This window comes from Trichosurus vulpecula, chromosome 2, assembly GCF_011100635.1.
Source record: "Trichosurus vulpecula isolate mTriVul1 chromosome 2, mTriVul1.pri, whole genome shotgun sequence".
Taxonomy (NCBI): Eukaryota; Metazoa; Chordata; class Mammalia; order Diprotodontia; family Phalangeridae; genus Trichosurus; species Trichosurus vulpecula.
Genome location: NC_050574.1, coordinates 399,399,439 through 399,422,451, shown reverse-complemented (window position 1 = coordinate 399,422,451; position 23,013 = coordinate 399,399,439). Strand labels below are relative to the sequence as shown.

The 23,013-nt window shown below is 38.1% G+C and overlaps 1 protein-coding gene across 2 annotated transcripts in view; it reads left to right on the top strand.

Annotated features, from left to right (window-relative positions):
* The window catches only part of DHRSX (dehydrogenase/reductase X-linked), a 391,217-nt gene extending 373,366 nt beyond the window's left edge, over positions 1-17,851 (top strand). For both annotated transcript variants that reach the window (XM_036743124.1, XM_036743123.1), the window contains one exon: positions 17,175-17,851. In XM_036743124.1, coding sequence (XP_036599019.1) covers positions 17,175-17,378 — 204 coding nt within the window. In that variant the 3' untranslated portion in view covers positions 17,379-17,851. The remainder of the gene's footprint in view (positions 1-17,174) is intronic.
* Positions 17,852-23,013: the final 5,162 nt, after the last annotated feature.

Sequence of the window (23,013 nt, the reverse complement as noted above, 5' to 3'; positions counted from 1 at the left end):
AAAACTGGCTTCCAAGTCCAGAAGACCTTGGTTTAAGTCGCACTTCCCACCCACAATGGCTGTGGGACTCTAGACAACTCCCTCAAACTATAAATTGGGAAGATATAAAAAAATGCCAAGCTGCATTGGTAAGAGAGTTTCTTCATTTGAGAAATTCTCCTTACCAATGAAATAACTGATTCAGTCCCTATCTCTGTGTCCAATCATCACTGAAGATGGAAAATAAACTAGGCCTAAAGATGTATAGTAGACAGGCAATGGGCATAGAAATCTGTCTTGCCCTATAAGAAAGTAAGGGAAAAGGGGATGGGGGGGAGTGGGGTGACAGGAGGGAGGGCTGACTGGGGAACAGGGCAACCAGAATATATGCCATCTTGGAGTGAGGGGGAGGGTAGAAATGGGGAGAAAATTTGTAATTCAAACTCTTGTGAAAATCAATGCTGAAAACTAAAATATCAAATAAATTAATAAATAATTCACCAGGAAAAAAAAATGTGTAGTAGAGTTTGGATTTGGGTAATTGTGTAATACAATGATCCCAGGCTTTTCCCAGACACACTCACAAAGAATCTATCTTTTCAACACTAATAGTCTCCCAATAATTATATATGACTCTCATCCTTGGTACACCATAATCTCCAAAGAATCAAAATGTGTATGATTTTAAAAAATGAAGAGCTATGGGGTCAGCATAAGTCAACTGAATTATATTGCCAGTGATTACTTGCACAGAATGAGTGGGATGGAAGGTATCATTCAGAAAGCATGTGATGAGCAAACAGTGTGGGAGGCCATTTAGCAAGAGCGAGGAATAGTAGTTGGATAGTTATGCTGCTCTGATATTCATGAACTTCTGAAAGGCCTAGAGGAAGTACTAGAGTGTTTTTCTTTTCGTCGATACTACATAGAGGATTTATAGGAAACATGGAATAGAATCACACAGGAAAAGAACATGAAAGTACATTGCACTCTTCTCTGTTGGAGGGAGTAACCACATAAATGAGGTCAAAAATCCATTGAAATATGTGTCAGTGTTCAAATGGTTAACTTCACATGTACAGGATGAGGATTGGAGTGGAGCATGATTAAACATCAGTTCATGAGGAAAAAATCTTGGAATTTTTTGGTAGCTTCCAAGATCAAAATTAGTAAAATGGTATCAACTAGGTGACTCCCTGGATATAGCACTGGGCCCGGAGCCAGGAAAACTCATCTTCATGAGTTCAAATCAGGCCTCAGATACTTACTAGCTGTGTGACCCTGGGCAAGTCATTTGACCCTGTTTGCCTCAGTTTTCTCATCTGTAAAATGAACTGGAGAGGGAAATGGCAAACCACTCAAGTACCTTTGCCAAGAAAACTCCAGATAGAGTCACAAAGACTTGGATATGACTAAAAATCAACTGAACAAGATAAAAATAAGTTGACAGTATGTCATAGCAGCTACAAAGCCTAATATGCTATCATAGGCTTCATTAAAAAAGATATATTGTGCTGAGTAAATGAGGTATTAGTATTGCTGTACAAACAATATCTTGAGTACTGGTTCCCCCCACTCCTCCCCATATTGCAAGAAAGAAACAGAAAAGCTGGTATATATACAGAAGATGACAACAAGGATAGGATCTAGAAACTATACCATATACAAGGAATTACTGCAGGTAGTAGGAATGGTTGACTTGAAAAAAAAGATTTAATGAGAGCACAACTATATCCACATATTTGAAAGATGAAAGAAAGAGGAATTATACTTGTTTTGCTTGAGGTTTGGGTGAGAGAATACAATATGAATCCTCCTCAAATAGATATTATTTCCTCATGTTAAAGGAGCAGCACAAAAAAGTCATGACAAATAAGACCCACCAAGTCTTTCTCTCCCTCTCAACCCCCACCCCACCTCTCATTTCTTCTTTAATATTCATTGGCTGTGAGGAGGGATTCTTCCTGTGAGGTCTTTTCCCACTCTGTCTTATCAGTCAGCTTTTATCAAGCTTTATAGCAGGCATCTTGCTAGATTTTGGGGATACAGAGACAGTACTGACCTCACAGAGATTATATTCTAATGGTAGAAACAATGTTCATTTGCTTTATTTTAACTGCTGTTTGAACTAATCGTCCCCATGAGTCCCAGTCATTAACTGTTGTCCTCTACTTAAAAAAAAGGATGTGGTGGTGGTGGCAGGGAACACTGATTATATCTTATGTTAGTTATTTGTATACATTTCTTTTCCTTCATCTTGAGTGGAAGCTTCCTGTGGACATAAATCCAAAGCTTATATTTCTTTGCTTCTGTTGAATCCATGAAAATGGCCTTATCATGCCATTTGAGAGATTTAATGAGGATTGATATTAATGTGTATTATAAAGATCTAAAAATGCAAAAAGAGAGAGGCCAAGGGTAGGAATGAATTGCACAAAAGAAAACAAACAGCACAGGAAAGCGAGAGAGCACCGAGTAAAAGAATTGTGCTTCCAAGAAAATGTTTGAAAGGTGATAAGCTGGGTGGCCAATGAACTGTAGCAGAAGCATCTGGGTGTGGTTTTTCCAGCTATTTAGATTGTTCTCAGAGCCTGGAAGGCTGGGGTGTTGAGAAAAATACAAAATTGAAACTAATTTGAAACACTGAGAAAAGGCTAAGTTAAAAGAGACATTCGAATAAATTTGAGATGTAATTTGCAGTTTAGCCTTGCAGTTTACCTTTAAGGTCAAAAGCAATGTGTAAATTGAATGAGCTTTAAAACCCACTGGGAAATCTAGAGAATTCAGGGAGACTATGTTTCTAAAATTAGGTGGGAGTTTATTTGTCTGAATAGTCTATCATGACTCTTCATTCAGGGGATAAGTATATGTTTAATTACCTATTTCAATAAGAGAAGAGTAGATTTTCCTGAAATATCACGTTAGAGGAGGAGCCTCTCGATATTTTTTGGAAGGATGTCAGGGTAATTTATACTCTGGAAGTCTTTTAAAGTTTTATTTTCTTAGTCTCAAAAAGAAAATAACTTAGGACATTCTGTTTTTTATAGCTGGTCCTAAAAATGGTTATGAGAATTGGCAGGGAAGAATGCCTGTGATTATTCAGCCCTTTTGGAGAAGAAAGCATAGCTTCTCTTTCTAAGTGTTTTCATTTCCTTTTATGTCGTTGTCAAGGATCTTGCCTTGTCGGGCACACTTTCAGCATTGAAAACTTAGCTTGACTTAGACTAATGTGAAGACACTCTCAGTGTGGGACATGGAAGGTCTGTGACACATTTGTAAATGTTTAGATTGTGTGTGTGTGTGTGTATGTGTGTGTGTGTGTGTATGTGTGTTGCTAGAATGCTTACTTTTTGTTAACCTTGTTTTCTATGTAATTTGATGGGTGAAAGATTGATCCATTTTCTGATCGGATGATGAGGATAGAGACAAGCAAAGAGCAAATGATTAAAACAATTTATTTTGCAGAATGGCAGTTCACTTTGGAACTTTAAAAATAATGAACATTTATTTTATTTTCCCAAAGCCTGTGGCTTTGAAAATTTTTGCAAATGATTATGTAGTTGTTCCTTTTTTTAAGCCTAACATGGATAATCTTTTTTGATTAAAACATAATAGGCTAAATGCATATTATTTATCCTTTTTAGAGGACATGCTAAGGTTGGTTAAGAAATCCTTAATTTTGTATCCATTTCTCTGCAGACAAGACTGTACAACTTCACATACGCCCAGGAAGGAATAAAATTTGCTATGGAACACCTCTGTCAAAATAAAATTTAATCTCATCTACCTTGTGTTCCTTGACAATAGCTAGATTTTCCATGAGATTCCCATGGCATTTGGACATTCAGAGCTCATTTCCAAGAATATTCAAGGTAGCATCTTAACTTTTTAAAAAAGACGGTACTTGTGATTCAATTAGCTTTAATTATCCATGGAGTTATTATCCAAAAATAACTATTGTTCAGAGGTAGCACTCAGGTAAGATCATCTGTAGGTAAATGAAGGAAGCAAAAAAAGGAAAAAAAAATTGCCATGCCCATCTAAACAGATGGAGAAACTGTGCAAAATCTTTATATAGGTGGGCTTGATAGCAAAGATAGATGTCTCCAAATGGAGTTGGCATTCTATTTATACAGAAAAAGACAGAGTGACTAGGGAGCAAACAATGAGGAGCAAACAAAACTGAGAAACTCTGACTCTTGCCATGGGCCTATAGAAGAACCTTTGTGCATCAATTTCCTTGTTTTCAAAGGAATAACAGCATTGATCTAGAGAACTAATACAAGTAAAGTTCTGTGAGACCACTCAAGGGATATAAAAAAAATGAGAATAACTTCTACATAGTTGTCATTAGGACTCACTTCTCAGACTTAACTCTTTACCAAAAAGCATTGTGGTAGACGCTATCCAAAGCAAGAAACATCCTTACCCTTTCTGATCTTGCAATCTGAGCCTAATATCAGCATTGTGAAGTATTTAACTGTTTTGCTGTTTAAATCATCTCCAAGGACAATGAAGTCATAATTACAAGCTTAACTTCTCTGCTTTTAGTTTGATATTTTCAAGTTAGATTGATTACAGTGGAGGAAATTATAGACTGAGGTTCTTGTGGTTTCTGAAGATAAATCAGAGAATACAGCAGCTTACCTTGGGTTATATTGACACAGATCAGGTGCTCTACATCAGAGGTTCCCAAACTTATTTGGTCTACCAACCCATTAAAAAAAATTACTCTGTGATGCACCCCACCGCACCCCGGAAATCTACTTTCTTTAATCCTTTAACAATTTTTTAAAAATTTGTGTCATTTCAAAAAAAAATATAATATATATTTGTAAATTATGCATCTTAAATTTAATAATTTATCATAAACTTGTTTTTCTTGCATTGAAATTTTGATGATGCAATATTGCATCATGTAACCACATGTAAACAAGTCATTACATGCACATATTCTTGCCCGTAGATGCTGGACTTCCCAACAATGTACCACATGCTTGCCTGCCAACACTTACTTGGCAGACTTGACCACTGATCGGTTATAACTTGCATTTTCTGTCTTTATTTGGAAAATAATGTAATCACTACAACTTAACCTCTGTTACACAACAGATGAAACAGGTACAGTCAGTTTTTCAAAATATTCTTATCTTTTCTTCTTTTCCTTCTGGTTCCACAGCCCCCTTATTTTTATTCAACCTCCACCAGTTGCACCTGAGTCTACTACCCCCCAATCAATCCAGTGCCCCCCAGGGGGCAGTATCATCCACTTTGGGAATCTATGCTAATAGATCAAATACTCTGCAGTACTCTGGTTCTAGGTCCAGCTCTGCCATTAACTGTGACTGTGTCCAAAGTACTTCTTCTCAGCCATAGCTTTCTCATCTGTAATATGAGGGAGTTGGTCTTGACCTCCCAAGTTCTTTGAGCACTCACATACTATGACTTGCAGGCTATTACTTGGATGGTTGTTGGTACTTCCTGCCCTCAGAAATTACTTTGTATATAAGTTATCTCTCTCTATGTTTCTTTCCAGTAGAATAGCAGTCCCTCCTCAGGGAAAGAACCATTCTCTCTTTCTCTCTTTTTGTCTTGTCTTTGAATCCTTATTGCCTGTCGTGGTTTCTATGAGATAGCAGATGCTTAATAAATGCTTGTGGAATTGAATTCAATATATAAAGCTCATTATCAGTCTTTCCAACACTCTGGATAGGACTTAGTGGCATCACAAATATAGCCTATATAAAACCTTGGGGGCAACCAGTTCTGTGATGGCAATGACAGAAGCAACTCCCAGTGAGAAAACTCCTTCTACTAATGGCTCCTTGTTTTGCAATTTACAATCCCCAAATCCAGAGAAGTGCCACTTGGGGCATTGAGAGGTTAAGTGATCTACTTAGAGTCACACAACCAGTATGAGCCAAAGGTGAAATTTGAACCTACATCTTCCACTCTGCAATGATCTTTTTCTTAATACTTATCAGTAAAATGTGGGATAATGGGAGTAACCAGAAACTGTGATATAGCATATAAAAAAGTAAGGGAAAAATTAACCCAGTAGCTTGCTACAAAATGAGGTATGCAAGTCTCAATGAAAAATTCAGTAGGAATAGTGTCACCAAATCCATGACCTTGACTTATCTGATTTTTTTTCTGGTTTGTTTTGAAGTTAATTCAGGGCTAAACTAGGTCTCTTTCTGACTCCAAACAGTTCACTGTGCTAAGAATGCTGGGAAGTTGGTTCAGTTCTGCCCCTTCTTTCTGGGGTGGAGACTCGCTGTTGTTCCAGAAGATTTACTGTTAGTATTACCTAAATTATGAGTTGGAGACTGTTGGGACTATTGGTTGGCTTCCCTGCCAATTGAAGTTCTACAATGAAACATTGATTTCTTTGAGTCTTGAATGCACCTTTTCCCCTAGCCAGTGCCATAGAAATGCTGACAAATTCTTGCTCTGACTCCTTTTTCTATATCAATGCTGAAACCATCCTTCTTGTTTGCATTTGTCATTGCATGCTATAATTTCCAGGATGGTAGCTTATTTTCCATTATTTACAAGTAATTAGAATATCATTTATAGCTTAAAGACGATTTAGCCTGAGATTCCTGTCACCTGAGATATAATAGTAGCTTCTTAATTTGTTTACTTTCTTTCCAGTTTCTTCCCTCTCTAGTATTTCTTACTACAACCAAATTTATAAGCCTGAAACATTGATCTGACCATATCACTTTCCTACTCAAAAACCTTTAGTGGTTTCCTATTCCCTGAAAGACAAAACACTACCTCCTGAGCCTGCCATTTAAAACCTATTTAAATATGGCTCCCATTTCCTTTTCCAGTGTTATTCCATTTTACTCCTCTTCATATATTCTTGGCAAGTTGCTGTAATGACAGATTCCTTGTATGTAACATTTCATTGCATTCATCCATAACTTTTTAAACAGTTGATTTTCCATGCCTGGACTGTACTCCCTCTTCACTTCCATTTCTTAGAATCCCTAGCTTCCTTCCAAGCATTTCTCACGTGTCCCATAGTAACTGAGGCTTGTGTGGGGGTGGGGGTGGGGTTCTTTGTATTTATTTATCTGTCTATATGGTACATCCTCTCAGAATATAATTCTTTGGAGGGAAAGATTGTTTTGTCTTTACCTTTTATATCCCTAGGGTGCACAGTGCCATGAACATGGTAGATACTTAATAAATGCTCATTGAATTGAGATTAAGTTGTCACGATGGTTACCTTAATTCCCTTCAGCAGTTCATGTTAAAATGATAAACCCGTACGTTAGGGTGGATAACTTTAGGGAAGATTCCCACCTACTTTCTGTGGCTTCTTGTTATCTCAATCAAAATGAACATGATCAGTATTATACTAGGCATAAATTTTAAAGATTTCATGGGAATGGCCATGATGACAGATATATGTGTGCACATCTATACATATGTTTATGCGTATACACATAAACATACACTTCTTTTTCATCGTTATGAGGACCTCCAATGAGGAAACTCCTACCAATTCAGATCAGAATGTCCTTTGTAGTTTATAGCCTTGGAGAGTTTTCTGAGGCTTTAAAAAGATTGAATGACTTGCCCAATCAAGTCAAGAAGTCAACAAGCATTTGAGTTCTTACTATGCACCAGGCACTGTGCTGGGCGCTTGGAATAGAAGCAGAAAGAAAGACAGTCCCTGCCCTTAAGGAGCTTGTATTTAATAAGACAACACATTCTCTGCCCCAGGATGGCAGACAAAGCCCAGAGAGTCATAAATGGAGCATGGAGAGGAATGAAGACTTGACTAGCCTGGAAACTTTCCTTAAATAGGAAGTTCTGTGCATAACCAGACAATCAGAGGAAGAAACTATATGGGAGAATGTACTTCCAGGGCAAGAAATCCAGGAGTGGCTCGAACTTCCAGGTTGAGGAAGCTTCTGTAGCATGATAAGGAAAGTCTAGGCAGTCAGGAGCTGTCAGGAGCAGGATTTAAACCCAGGTCTTCATGAGTCTAAGATCAGCTCTGTGTCCATTGTACCATGCTGTCCTTCATTATATTACATACAAGAAATCCATATATATACATACATCTGTTTGTGCATAGGTTTGCTGATGTCAGGAGCAATGTATTTAATTACCATCACTGTAGACTTCACCTCTACCTCATATTTTAAGCACACACACACACACACACACACACGCATGCACGCACACATGCACTGAAAAAGGTTTGAGATCATATGCTCCTGAAGTTCCCTTTGCTCTAAGCCACGCTGCTTCTCGCTTGTACTCTTATGAGTGCATCTCCGGGCAATTTTTGGAAGCTATTATCTGGAACTCCTTAAGGGGAGCCAAAGGCCTAATAAATGCAAATACTGATGCTGGGCAAGGTAAAACATTGTTTTGAGTGTGTTTCAGTGAAAGTAAATGATGCCCTTAGATCCTTCTTTTTTCCTGGTTTGATTGGGGGAAGGGATTGGAAAACAGTATGATATAGGTCACCAGAAAGAGAAGCCAGGGCATGAGGAAATGATGCAACTGAGAGAAGAGAAAGGAACAAGAGGAAATTGGGAAGACCAAGAGCAGACTTCACTGGTGGGGCATTTTGCTGGCCCTCCTCTGTGTGAAAACATATAATTACATTCATAGCTACCCCATGTCATATACTGTTTGTATATTGGCAAAAACTGTTACAGATGAGAAGCTTGAACCAGAGTTGAGTTGTGACTAGTTAATGTGATAGAGGCCCTTGCAACATTTTGTTAATCAAACATGTCAGTTAAATTGCTAAGAAAGGGTTCTTTTCTGTTGAAGGGATACAATTTGTATCAGAAAGTAATCCCAGGGAAAAATTAGAAAGAACAAGCATAGCCCCAAAGAAGATATATGAGAAAACACCCCCCACCCCCTCCACACACACACGCACACTCCTTTGCAGGGGTGGAAAGTCCAGGATTGTCAACACCATGACTATGTCCTGGAGCTCAACTGTTTGCAACTTTTCCTCACTCACGAAGAGTGATGACTTGATGCTCAATGCCTGTGTGTGGGGTAGTGTGGGAAGGGAGAGATCCAAGTTTTTCTTGCTTCCAGGGTTGAAAGAGGACATCAGTGGTTCCTGGTTCTTTTCAGGGAAGGATCTCTGGAGGAAAAGAAAGACTTTGGGAAGAAGCCAACATGATGGAAACACTGGCTCCTCTTTGTGGATGACTTTGTGTTAATTGTGCTTTGTAATGTACTCAGTCATCATGGTTATGAACAGCTTGTGCGCATGAGTAAAGGAAAAGGATGTCAGGAGCTATTTAGGGATAAGGTTTGGCTAGAGATGAGTAGGTCCCAGGGCTGTCTAGAGCAAAACATCTTTCTATTGGGTCAAGGATGGAGAGAGAAGAAAGAGAATTCAGAGCCTAGGGAAGTGACCTGAAAAAGTACTGGGGGGCGGGGATCAATGGGGAGAGGGTAGGAAATGGAAGTCTCAATGAAGACAAAGAATGGGAGAGGTGAAACATGGGGAAAAGTGGAATGAAGAGGTTATTATTAGATAGGGGAATGTCCGAATTTCTAATTAGGGACATGGCATATATCTGAATGTGTGGTTGATGTGTAATAAGGAATTAGGAGATTGGGGATTTTGACAAAGAATCTATGCAAATATTAAAGTCTCCTAGTGTAAGGAGGATCACCAAACTGTATTCTCTCAGTATATAGCCTCTTTTCTAAGAAAATGGCCATCCATTGTGACCTCCCTTCATATTACTTCTCAAAACCCTTCGACATCTTTATCTAACTACTCTTCCTTTGCATCAGTCTTTGAGAAGGTGATACTTTTTTTTAGCCAAGTCCTCAGCTTGTATCCTTGATCCCATCCCTTCCAATCAGTAATTACTTCCCTTCCTCTCATCTTCAACCTTTCACTTTCCCCTAGGTCCTTCCTACTATCTGCAAACACTCCCAGGTCTTCCTCATCTTTATAAACAAAACAACAGCAACCACAAACCTTCACCCTGTAAATATTCCCTCAAGCTATTGTCTTATATTTCTTCACTTTCACTGGGGATACTGTATCCCAAAGGATACAGAGGAGAGTAGACTTGGACAGAGATACTAGAAAGAATTCCTGGATCCTCCTGCTACTAGCCCTCCCTCTCCAGCTCCTTATTTCTCATTTATAATTGGATTTCTGACCCTAACATTTTTTGAAACTGTTCTCTCCAAGGATATCAGTGACTTGTTACCTTGTGGCCTCTTCTCAGCTCTCTTCCTCTTTGATTTTACCTTTCATTTCCATTTCTGTCTCTCCTCCTCTCTCCCCTCTCCTCCTTTCCATGCTTTTCCCCTCCCATTCCTTCCCATTAATTCTGCTAATGTGCATAAGATTACTTGTTACGCCCACTGAGAGTAGATGGAAATACCATCAGAGATTTTTGTGGCCCCACAAAAATGATATATGGATCAAAAAAGCTTGAGAAATTCTTCCTTTAAAGGATCTGGCTGACTAAACATTCATGTGCTTCTAACAAATTAAATGGCTGTGAAAAATAATTTGGGAAAAGGCTGCTCTGCCAGTGCTTTTTTTTAATTATTATTAATTGGAAAATCTTGGTGCAGTGGCAGCTTTAGTGCTAAAGCAAATTAAACATTCATGGTTCTGGGGGCTTTTTCTGTACGTAGTGCCCAAGACTTGCTGTGTTTTGAAAGAACTCACCAGGCTGATATTGAACTGGACATTGATCTGACATGAGGCTTAGCAGAATCCCGAATTGAGAGCATTTTCAAAAAGGATAGTGGTTTTAATTATTTTCCCTTTGATTCATTTACTTATTGATTCATATTTGAAAAAACAAAAGGAAGGGACTGTAAGTCATTAGAGAAAGCAGATGTTGCACCCTTTAAAAATCAAAGCAGTCCATTTAGATGCCATATTGGGGTAAAGCAGAGGCTTATTTTCATAGTTAGACTGCTGAATTAAACATGACAGCTCTGAATTTATTCCAACATTTAAATCTAGTATAACATAGAATAAATTATGTTAATTCAATTTAAAATAAATATCTGCTATATGAACAATTCTTAGTATCAATTTAGATGTTCATTCCAAAGATTTGGTGTGAGGAATAGGGGAGGCTGAGAAGAAAAAAAAAATTGTTAATATTTAATTCCAAAAAGAACATGTCACAAAAAGAAATAATAACTGACTTCTATTTTCTATATTCTTTATATATTCATTCCCATGTCTAGGTTACCTAAAATATTCTGGTGTGGATGCACCTGTCCATAGTCTCAAGAAAGTCCCTATCTCCAGTGGGTGTTGCATGCAATTCTTTGACTGCTAGACAGGACCTACCTTATGAGGAGGCAGTTACTTATATACTGTTCTTTGACGGGGGTTTGTCTCAGATCTCTTTTCCAGAAATGGTTGCCTTACTATAAGCCTTAGCTCTTTAATTCTACTGTTACAAAAAAAAGACTTTTAAGAAACCTATTTTAAGAAGACTTTTAAATCTTGAATTTGTATTTGGTCCTTTAAAATGTAAATGCCACTGATTGAAATAGCACCCTAAACCATTATTAATGGACACCATTGTGTAGATCAGACATGCACAACATACAGCCTGTGGGCCACTTGTGGCCTACCAAAGGATTTCACTACTGCACACTCTCTCCTGTTTGTCATGTGACCCATGGCAACCAAACATCATCAGTCTGTCTCTACTTACCTCTACTTGGAAAGTGAGCTGCTCATCACATATCCTGCAGCCCAAAGAAACTTAGCCTATTTTAATTTTGGCCCCTACCTACTGCCCAGTTTTGCAGGTCTGGTGTAGATTGTTGTTAGTCAGGTAAGAGAGGTGTTTTGTGGGGAAAGAAACTCAGGAAAAAGAAAAGAGAGAAGTTTAAGAAAGGGGAGAACAAGGAAAAAGGTGAAGGACAAGTGCCAAAGATGAAGATTGCTTAGATAACAATTTTGTTTAACCTAGCTCCTGGGGTTGAGAACCTGAATGAAGAGATTGGGGCCTGGAGATATGACAAGACTCTCCCGTTCATTTCCCCCACCATTTAGAAGCATATGTTTCCTAAATGGGAGGTTTTTATGACAAGACAGTGGCTCCCCCACCCAAAGAATGCATATCAGAAGAATATTTCAAGGTCCATGGTCTCAGAAAAAAGTACAGGAACACAGCAGCTGAGAGCATCAGATTTTTTCATCAGGGCTATATTCCTTCAGGCCTTCATAGTCTCTGGCTTTGAGCCCACCATTGATTCTGCCATTGTAAATGCTAACTCTCAAGAGGAAAGTCCACAAAGAAAACATCAAGCTAAGAATGAAGTCTTCTTGTCTCCCCTTATACACAGACCTTGCCTCCTCATATGGTTGTCTGTGTTTTAATTAGTTTCCTTCTTTCCTCAAAATCTTTGTCCTTTGAGGCTTTAGGGGGTTCAAGGCCAAGTTTACGTTTAGTTTTATATTAATTCTTGCCTTTCATAATCCTTGGACTTACGTCTTTGGGAAGACATTCTTATTTGCCCACTTATCAGAGTCATTGAATGATTTTCTACATGAGCTTTCTTATCTATGGGCTTTTAACTTGTGGTCAGGAAAGGTTCTCTCCTTCTTAGGAATATAAGGCTAGTAGTTAACAAAAGACCTTTGATATTTATTGAATGTATTATGTATATATGTTATGTATATGTGTGAATATATACTACATACCAGTGTGTATGTATGTGTGTATCATGATATATATGTATTGTGTATGTGCACATGTACACGTGTGTATTATAATTAGAGGAAGGTTAGCATGGCATAATAGATAGAGAGTTGATCTCAAAGCAAAGAAGAACTGATTGAAGTCCCATATCTGATACATACTGGCTATAAATCCATCAACAAGTATTTACTAAGTGCCTTCTATCTGCCAAGCAGTCTACTGAGCACTGGGGATACAGAGAAATTCTGTGTGACTTTGGGCAAATAACTTAGAATCTCGATGTTCTAGGCAGAGCTTTAAGACTGTAAGTTGTGGAGAAGGTGCCCCCCTTTATTGGTTGAGGTACTTTTTCACCTTGAAGTTCACAATGAAGTCATAGGTCCAATCTCTGTCCTTATATGTACATGTGCCCACTCTTCCCACTGAAGCTGTGTGAATTTGTGAGAGAGCATGTCTTAGGTTGGTGGAATGAGTATTTTGTTACTACCGTTCATGCAATGCCATTTCAGTAAAAAACAATGCTTTGAAAAAAATTGTGTCTTTTGGATAACTTTTAGAGGTAAATATGTATGTGGAAGCTTGTGAGCTATAGTTTTGGAACTGTAGAATATCTTGGAACCAGGGTCAACATCCCCTTAGGGGACCCAACCCACAAATACAAATTAGGGAGAGGGTACCCAGAGAAGATGCGACTCAATATTTTTCCTAACAGATCTAGCTTAGGAAATGCTTGCATGCCTACAAAAGACTAGCATACAAAAAGTTCATTGTATTAATTAGCAGCAAATCTATTTGTCTGCTATATTAATTACTAGTATACTATTTCTCCAGGCAAGGGGAACTTATGATTTTGTTTTTCTTATAATTTGATTGAGGCTAGTTTAGTAGAAAATCAAAGAAGAGATATTAACAAAAGACAAGGCAAGAGCAGGAATTCTCACACATGGTAGATTTGCTCTATCTTATATAGGGATAGAAGGAACTAATCTTGATTTGCAAAGTTATGATAATGCTAGAAAAGTATTTTCTCCCTGCCCTTAGCCCAAGACAATCCTTTGAATGGGAGAAAAAGACCATTTAATGAGTTCCTATTTTCAAAAAATAGCTACATTATTTGGAAGTCTAAAGGTTGTTTTCATTTATTTAAAAACAAAACAGAGGTATTTATTATTATGTAGAAGCATGTACCTACATTATCTTTGCAAATTAATGTAAGGAACTCCCAGTGAGGAAATTCCCTTTATCAATACAACTTACTCCAGTTCTATAATTTATAGGCTTAGATAATTGCCTAGGTAACAGAGAAATCAAATGATTTGACCAGGCTCACACAGAAAGTATGTGGTCAGGTCTTCCTGACTCCAAGGTCAGCTTTCTATTCATTATTCCATGCTTCCTCTCTCTTTGGATTTTTCATATTTCATTACAGTCATATACCAGAAATTATTTGGCAATTCCCCAGTTGCTGGACATCCAAAGTGTTTCTAGCTTTTTGCTACCACAAGTACTGCTATAAATATCTTGGTATATATGGGACTTTTTCCTCTGTCTTTGGACTGCTCTGGGATAAATGCCCAATAGAGCTATCTCTGGGTCAGTTTAGTTGCTCTTCTAGCATGGTACTGTGGAATTTTTTGTGTGCATTTTCCCCCTCTAGAACAGCTACCACAGTTTATAGCTTCACCAGTGGAGTGTTATGACTTGGCCGCTGATCAGTGAGAGATGTTTTAGACAAACCGTTCTTCACCCTGAGGTCAACCTAATGAGGAGCTTCTGCAAAGCTAGGCTGGTCCTCATTCAACAGTCGTACTGTCTGCCCCAGGTCCCATACATAAAGCCCTTTCAGCCTGGTGGAATGTCTCAGAATTTGCCCTTCACTGACCTAACCTTCAAGAACTTTGAGTCCTATTCATGCCTCGGGGAGATATCAGAGTAGAGCCCTGGTAGAAGTTTTCGAAAGTACATGGCTTTTTAACAATTTTCAGTCTCCATTTAAAAGTCCCTAGTTAAAGAAGTGGGACTCTGACCCAGTTTTCATTGTTTGCCTAATTAGTATTAGAAGTGTAATTAGCCATTCTTAGATTTAGTGGAAGTACTGAATTTCCCCTCTCTCCTACCAGAACAGAGAAGCTTCACAGCCTGCCAGATTTCATTGCTAGGTTTAGAGATCACTTCATCATGCCAACTCTGGCAAGCATAGAAGCAAAGAGCATTTGTGATAGAATCATTGGGAATCAGAATAAATTTATAAGTGGACTAGGGAAAAATGAAACTTCCCTAACTAACTTAGTATTGAGAATGGGACCTAGCACAATTTGGCAACTTTTCTCTGGCTTTTTGAAGATAAAAAGAAATGTATATTTTCAGAATCAGTTGTGGGTTCTATAAATGTAATTGAGCCCATACCTTGGTGAGGAAAAGACACTTACTTCAAGGTAAGATAGTTATTTATTGGAAAGAAAATATTACAAGAATTAAATGAGAGGCAGTTCAATTTGAGTCTCCGAAAGAGTGTAATTCACCTCCCATATACCTGCATTTCCCTCACCTTGATCCCAGGAGTATTTCACTTCCAAGAGACGGCAGCATGTTTTACTCACCTTATTCCACTCAGAAGCCTGGGTCCAATGACAGGAAAGGAAATTGAATGGCATTTAGCTTGAGTGTCTCTTTCATAGAAATCTTATCAAAGGCTGGTACTGTATGTATTAAAGATATTTTTGGAAGGTAGAGATAAAGTATTTATAAGGGAAAAAAATCCTCTTATTGATACAATTATAAAAATGTAACATCTATACCATGGCTGTCCAGTGGCATAATGAGATTAAAGACAGCCTTACTGGTATCTATTTTTAAACTTGATTCCAGTTCAGGTTTAGGTTCTTGGGTAAAATTTTTAGGGAAGATGGCAATATCCATGTTAGAGTTTATTTGTATTGAGAGAAGATGAGACTTTGAACTTCTCTCCTTCCTTGGTAGAATCAAACAACCAACTAATCAAGAAATATTTATTAAGATACATGCCTTTTAGTGTCCTAAACATTAGAGACGCAGGTATAAAGAGTAAAACAATCACTGCCCTTGATGAGCTCACTTACTTTCTCATGGGGGAAGCAGCAACTGTTTATGCAAATTTATACAATAAATACAAAGAAAGGCATAAAAAATTCCTACCTTCAAGGAGCTTACATTCTCTCTTTCTGTCTCTATGTCACCATCTCTCTTTGTATCTGTCTGTCTCTCTCCCTCACTTGCTCCCTCTTTCTCTCCCAAGCCAAGCTTGGAAAGCATTGACTACTCAGGCCCAATACAGTTCAGGAAGGAAACTTCAACTTGCTTAGTTTTGCCAACTTGGGTTGACTTATTCTTCTTTGGTAGCCTTGTAGCTCTTGAATCCTGAGAGCCTCCCTCTATTGGTGTCAGAAATCTTGAAGGCAAGGGATCCACCAGTATCAGTGGGGTGACCATACATGGCCTCCAGGAACTTACATTCTAATGGAAGTGAGAACATGTGAATGAATTCCCTTTATAAAATGTACTTGTATTAAAAAGCCAATTACTTGGTGTATTATTGGTAGGTTTGCTTTTTCTAGGAACATTTCTAGGTCCCCTAAAAGCATCTGGGCTGGCTATGACAATTTAGATTTCAGAAACAGAATATAATGGAGGTATATGTGATGATCCTAGAATACCCTTCTACAGTATTTTATGAGAGAGGATTTTAGGTGGGGAGAAAGATAGTTTTAAAAGTATAATATATTCCTGTATTCTAGTCAGATGTTTCTAAATTAGTTGTTGTTTTTAATTTACCTTTCAACTTGACAATCATGGCCTGTAAAAAGGTGAGTTCTCAATTGTGACTTACCATGTTTATATTCAAAACAGGACCTTTTCGATGTCTTGATATTTCATCTCATTGAAAAATGTTGTTTGTTTAAATAGGCTGAGAACTCATCTGCTTCAAGTGAAATTAATGAGCATTTCTGCTTAATAAAGAGTAGTAAAAATTGATAATTACACTAGGGATTTTAAAATTCTTTGTTTGCTTACTGAAATGTATTAACCCAACATGTGAGAAACATACCACTGGGAGATTTATTAATGTATGCATACGCTCCAGAGAAAACTAACATTAATAATGATGCTTTCACTGAAGAACTTCTTATCACAGCCTACCAGCCCTGCATTAGAACCATAAGTTTAATACAAAAACAACTGTATTATTAGTTACAATGCTGAACCATAAGTAAGAAGACTTGGACTCCTGTTCTGATTTAGCCCTTAACTACGGGACCAATGGCAACTCACTTAACTTCTCTGGGTCTGTTTTATCATTTGTCAAATGAAAGAGACTGGCCTTTAAAGACCCTCACAGTTCCAGACCTCTGTAGTTCTTTATCCTATCGTTCTGCGTGTTAGTTGTTTACCAGTGTTGTTGTGACCTATACTCGAAAGTTGACTATTTTCATCTTTAGTTTTTTCTTCCTGCAGACTCCAGATGAAGGGGCAATCACATCCATTTATGCAGCAGTTGCACCAGAGCTAGAAGGAGTTGGTGGCTGTTACCTTTATCATGAGAAAATTATTAAATCTTCTGCTGTAACCTATGATGAGGACCTACAGAGGAAGCTTTGGGCAGAAAGTTGCAAGTTGGTTGGAATACCCAATGTGATCAACGAAGTCATCTCAACCTAATTGCCTCCTATTTGAAATCTAGTGAATCTCCATAAGTCTCATGAATCTTAAACAAGGTATATGCTGAGCCTGTAAAATTGTATTTTTCATGTAGACCTTGTAGCTTTGGCCTAAAGATTAATGAATGGCAGTCTGCCATTCCCTTGATTTCTTCAGTTTTCAATGGAGCTATAATTTTGTCAATGTGGCTACAGCCAATCAATCCCTGCCTGCCCATCCTGTGCAATTCTTGTCAATGTTCCCCAGTAAATCTGCAGATCTACCAAGGGGTCCAGGACTAAGGGAGGGAGAGAAACAATCCATCCAACATGCTAGGTGCCTTCCTCTAGTTCTCTTGCCAACGCATGAAAACCAGAGTGGGGGAAAGAATCTCACACAGAATTGGGTAGGCTCTGATACCCACGCCAATAATCTGTTTTATATTCATAATGTTTCAAGTTGTGATTAAATAATCTGTGATAACAAATCTCTGATACGGATGTGTGATTTATTTTTCTCTGCGTCACCTCAAAGGAAAAGAGATTGGTTTATCTTATGAATAAAAGGGTCAGGGTGAGATGGTTTATCTGAACATCTCTTTTAGATACCTTTTAATAGGATAGACCTTGTTTTGACTGTTGGAAAGCATCGGATTTTTACTAGTGCTTTCTGTTTTGTTTTGTTTGGGGTTTTTTTTGACTCAAATAATAGTAAGTGATTCATTGTACCTATAGGCATGACTTTGACTGGATACACACAGTTTCCATTGCCTGTGGGTTTCTGCACTAGGGAACTGCATGAAGCCAACTCCATCATGTTGCTTTACTCAAGAACAACAACAGAGGTTTCATTGTGGCCTCCTAGCTACCAAAGGTCACTGTGCAGCCAGTGTAGTAGTAGTAGGCTGTTACTGATGGCATTGCCCTCCTGATGCCATGTTCCTCTCTGAGAACAAAGGACAAACAACAAGGCTGTTACTGAGAACTATCATTCTCAGCTAAGAACACTGTCTTAGGAAGCACGTCTGACAGGCTACACCTCTTTCTTTTTCTTTTTTTTAAATTAACAAGTGTTTCTTTATCTTTCTTTGCCACCTCACCTCACAAACCCCTACTGGGTGAAAAAAGGAAGGAAGGGAAAGGGGAAAAAGGAAACAAAAGGGAAAAGGGAGGGAAGAAAGGGAAAAGAAAGGAAAGGAAGGGAAAAGAAGGGAAGATAAGGGAAATGAAGGGAAGGGAAAAGAAAGGAAGGGGAAAAGGGAAGGGAAAGGAAGGGAAGAGGATGGAAAGGAAGGAAATGGAAGGGAAAAGAAAGGAAGGAAAAGGGAAGGGAAGGGAAGGGAAAAAAGAGAAGGGAAGGGGAAAAAGAAGGGAAAGGAAGGAAATGGAAGGGAAAAGAAAGGAAGGGAAAGGGAAAAAGGGAAGCGAAGGGAAGGGAAGAGATGTGCTTCCTTCTTACCTCTACCTCTTAGAATCCCTTAATTCCCTTCATACCTCAGTTCAAGTACCACCTTCTACATGAAGCCTTTTCTGATCCCCAGATATTTGTGTTTCCCTGAAAAAAAATCAAAAATATAAAAAAATTGTATAAACTTTCATATACGCATGTTGTCTCCTCTGGTAAAACATAAGCTACTTGAGGGCAGAGAGTAATAATTACGCATGAATAGAGTGAGTCAATATTATGCCAATGACAGTGCTATCTAAATCAATTTACTTATTCATTGCAATACCAATCAAATTATCAAAAGAATATTTTTAGAGCTTTTTAGTCTAACATTTCACACCGTGTGCCAAGATAAACTCTAAATGGATGTAATTTAAGCATAAAGGCTGACATCATAAACAAATTAGCAGAGCAAGGAAGAAATTACCTTTCAGATCTATGGAAAAAGATCACAGAAGATAAAATGTATAATTTTGATTGCATAAAAATAAAAGTTTTTGAACAAGCATGTTAATATTTCCCTTTTGCCTCCCTTTCCCTTCCCTTTTTTTCCTTTCCTTTCCTTCTTTCATTTTCTTTCTTTTCTAATTCACGTGTAGCTCTCATTTAATGCTCATAGCCACTCTGAAAAGCAGATGCTACTATCCTCACTGTACACTTGAGAAAACTGAGGCTGATAAAGGTCAAGTGACTTGCCCAGAGTCATATAGCTAGTAAGCCTCTATGGTAGGATTTGAACTCAAGTCATCTCAATTGCAGGTCCTGCATTCTTTCCATTACATTTCTAGTTTAAAGCCTAACATTTGGTTCTCTCATTTCTTTTTCATTTTATTTTTTCCACTTACACGCAAAGACGATTTTAATATTCATTTTTATAAGACTTTAAGTTCCAAATTTTTCTTCCTCCTTTTTCCTCCCTAAGATGGTAAGCAATTTGACATAGGTTATATATTTGCAATCACGTAAAACATTTCCATGTTGTGAAAGAAGAAACGAACAAAAGGAAAAAAAAACATCAAAAAATAAAGTGACAATAGTACGCATCAACCTGCGAACTGAACCTGTCCGTTTTTTCTCCGGATGCGGATAACATTTTCCATCATAAGTCTTTTGGAATTGTCTTGGATCACCGCATTGCTAAGAAGAGCTAGGTCAATCATAGACTCCCTCATTTCTAAAACACCTTTGGGAACTAGAGCAAGGAAGGCGAGAAGGTACCTTAGCATCGTTAATTTCCTTTAATCAGTGAAAATGGTATCTTTGTACAGAATCCTGTATTCTTCAAATCACACTTGCTTTGTTTAAACATTATTTAACTAATAATTATAAAGCACCTACTATGTTCCAGGCAAAGATATGTTAAAAATTGCCCGGTGCTATACTAGGCAATGGGGACACAAAGATGGAAATGTTTATGATACTTACTTTTGAAAAGCTTTTTGGTACCCTGGATGAGACGCGGCCCATAACAGCAGTATGTCACAAGGCAGAATTCAAAAGGGCTAAAGAGAGATCCGAGCAAATTGCTCTAAGAAACATGTAGAAGGAGAGTTAAACATGTTGAATTTGAGGTATCTGTGGAGTGTGTCCGGTAGGATGTTGGAGATGTTGGACCAAATTTTAGCAGACTGATTAGGGTTAGATATTCAGATCTGGGAGTTGTATGTTTAGAAGTAATAAATGAAGCTATGAAAGTGGTTGTGTACTCACCAAGAGAAAAAGTGGAGAGAGAGAATAATAGTTCTGTGAGATAAGTAGTTTATTTGTCCCCATTTTATTTTATTTTTGAAATTTTTTAAATTTTTTTAAATAAGTTTATTTTTAGTTTTCAACATTCACTTCCATAAGTTTTAAGTTTTCTCCTCCTCCCTCTCCTCCCCCTCCCCAAGACAGCATGCAATCCGATATAGGCTCTACATATACATTCCTATTAAACATTAGTCACGTTGTATAGAAGAATTAAAACAAATGGAAGTAACCATGAGAAAGAAAAACATAAAACAAAAAAAAAGAAAATAGTCTTCTTCACTCTGCATTCAGATTCCATATTTTCTTTTTCTGGATGTTGATGGCATTTTCCATCATGCATCTTTTGGAATTGTTTTAGGTCCTTGCATTGCTGAGAAGAGCTAAGTCTATCAACGTCAGTCATCACACAATGTTGCTATTACTGTGTACAATGTTCTCCTGGTTCTGCTCACTTCACTCAGCATCAGTTCATATAAGCCTTTCCAGGTTTTTCTGAAGTCTGCCTATTCATCATTGCTTATAGCACGATAGTATTCCATTACATTCATATAACACAACTTTATCCTCATTTTACAAACAAAGAAGCTAAGGCTTGGACAAATAAGACCGTTTGCCTAAAGTCATGTTGCCAGCCAAGTCATGACAGAATATGAGTTGAATCATTCTTAATTCAGTGACCTTACCAATATATCATCCTGCCTCCTTCAATCAGAGCCTCCCCTCTTCTCAACCCTCCTAGATTTGCAGTTCTTACACCTCCTGCTTAAAGCTTACTTCTCCCTGTGCCAAATGGCCCTCCCCACAGGTGCCTTTGCTACTAAAATCTCTTCTCAGTCATTCTAAAAACAACAAACAGCATCATTATACAGTATTTATAAGCTCTGAGATTCCTTGTTCCTAGCCCCATTCCTACCAATGAATCAAATCCTCCAAGACAAGGCTAGATCTCCCCTAGAGGGTTTTAGGAGTGTCCCTGAGGAGTTACAGGGTTCTTCTCTAATGCCATGGCTACAGCCACCATTCTAGGGTCTTCTCCCAATATCAGTTACCAGTGATTAGCACACCAGTTTCATTTAACTGATTAACAGTAATTAGCTTTTACCAAGGGATATTTACAGAAAATATTTAGCAAAAATTCAAAGCACAGTCCATTCCCCCCAACACCCAAGGGGACATTCTGACTGCCCTGTACCACTTCAATCCCTGGAGAAAATGGTCTTAAACGTAATAGGGCTACTGCAAAGCTTTTGCCCCAAGAAGTTTACTTCTAAATTTGGGGAAGCTGATAGAAAGAATCTTTAGGATTTACCCATTGTCGGTCTGAGTACTGCTGTCTCCCCCCCACCCCTCTCTCTCTCTCCCCCTCAAGTTCATTATTTATTTATTTTTTAATTTCATTTTTTAATTGTTTTGCATTTTCTCTCCCCCACACACCTCCCCCACTTATTGTGAAGGCAAGAAATGTGATGTCAATTATACATATGAAGTCATGCAAAACATTTTCATAATAGCCATGTTTGAAAAAAAGCAAGTAAAATAAAGAAATTGAAAAAAATATGCTTCAGTATGTTTTCAGACTCCATCAGTTCTTCCTCTGGAGGTGGATAGCATTTTTCATCGTAAGATTTTTGGATTTTTTTTTTGCTTATTGTATTGATCAGAGTAGCGAGATCATCATATAATATTGCTGTTACTGTGCACAATGTTTTCCTGGTTCTGTGCACTTCATTTTGTATGAGTTCGTATAAATCTTCCCAGGTTTTTCTGAAACTGTGCTGCTCATCACTTCTTATAGCACAATAATATTCCATCGCAATCACATATCACAATTTGTTCAGTCACTACCTAATTGATGGGTATTCCCTCAACTTCCAATTCTTTGCCACCATATATAGGTCCTTTTCCTTTAAGAAGTGAGTCAAGGGATGGCCCCTTTAATTAGAAAAAAAAGAAAAAAAATCGAGCTGGGAGGGGAAGACCCTCAGAGTTGCTGTTCCAAAGAGAAAGTTACTATTGACACTTACTCTAAGCTAAGAGGGCCCAAAATACAGCCATTGAGGGGGGCTTGGGCAGGGACCTATTGTGGTCCAATCTATGAGCTTCAGAGTGAACAGGGTTTAAGATTTTGAGAAAGAAAGAAAAGAAGGAAGGAAGGAATGAAGGAAGGAAGGAGGGAGGGAGGGAGGAAGGAAGGAAGGAAGGAAAGAGAAAGAAAGAAATCTAGCTAGTAAACCCCAAGTTAAGTGGGCAGCTTTGGGCCATCAAAATTTACCTTCCTTTGGAGAGAAGGAGAAGGAGAGGAAGAGGGAGAGGATGAGCTGAGTTACCCAACTAGCTCAATCCCCTTTCGGACAGCTTAGTCTACTCACGGGTTGTGTTTGTCCTTCGTTTTTGAAGAGAACCATGACATCAGGGAAATCATGATATGACTTGCAGTTGATTTTGATTTGAGTGAGGGAGG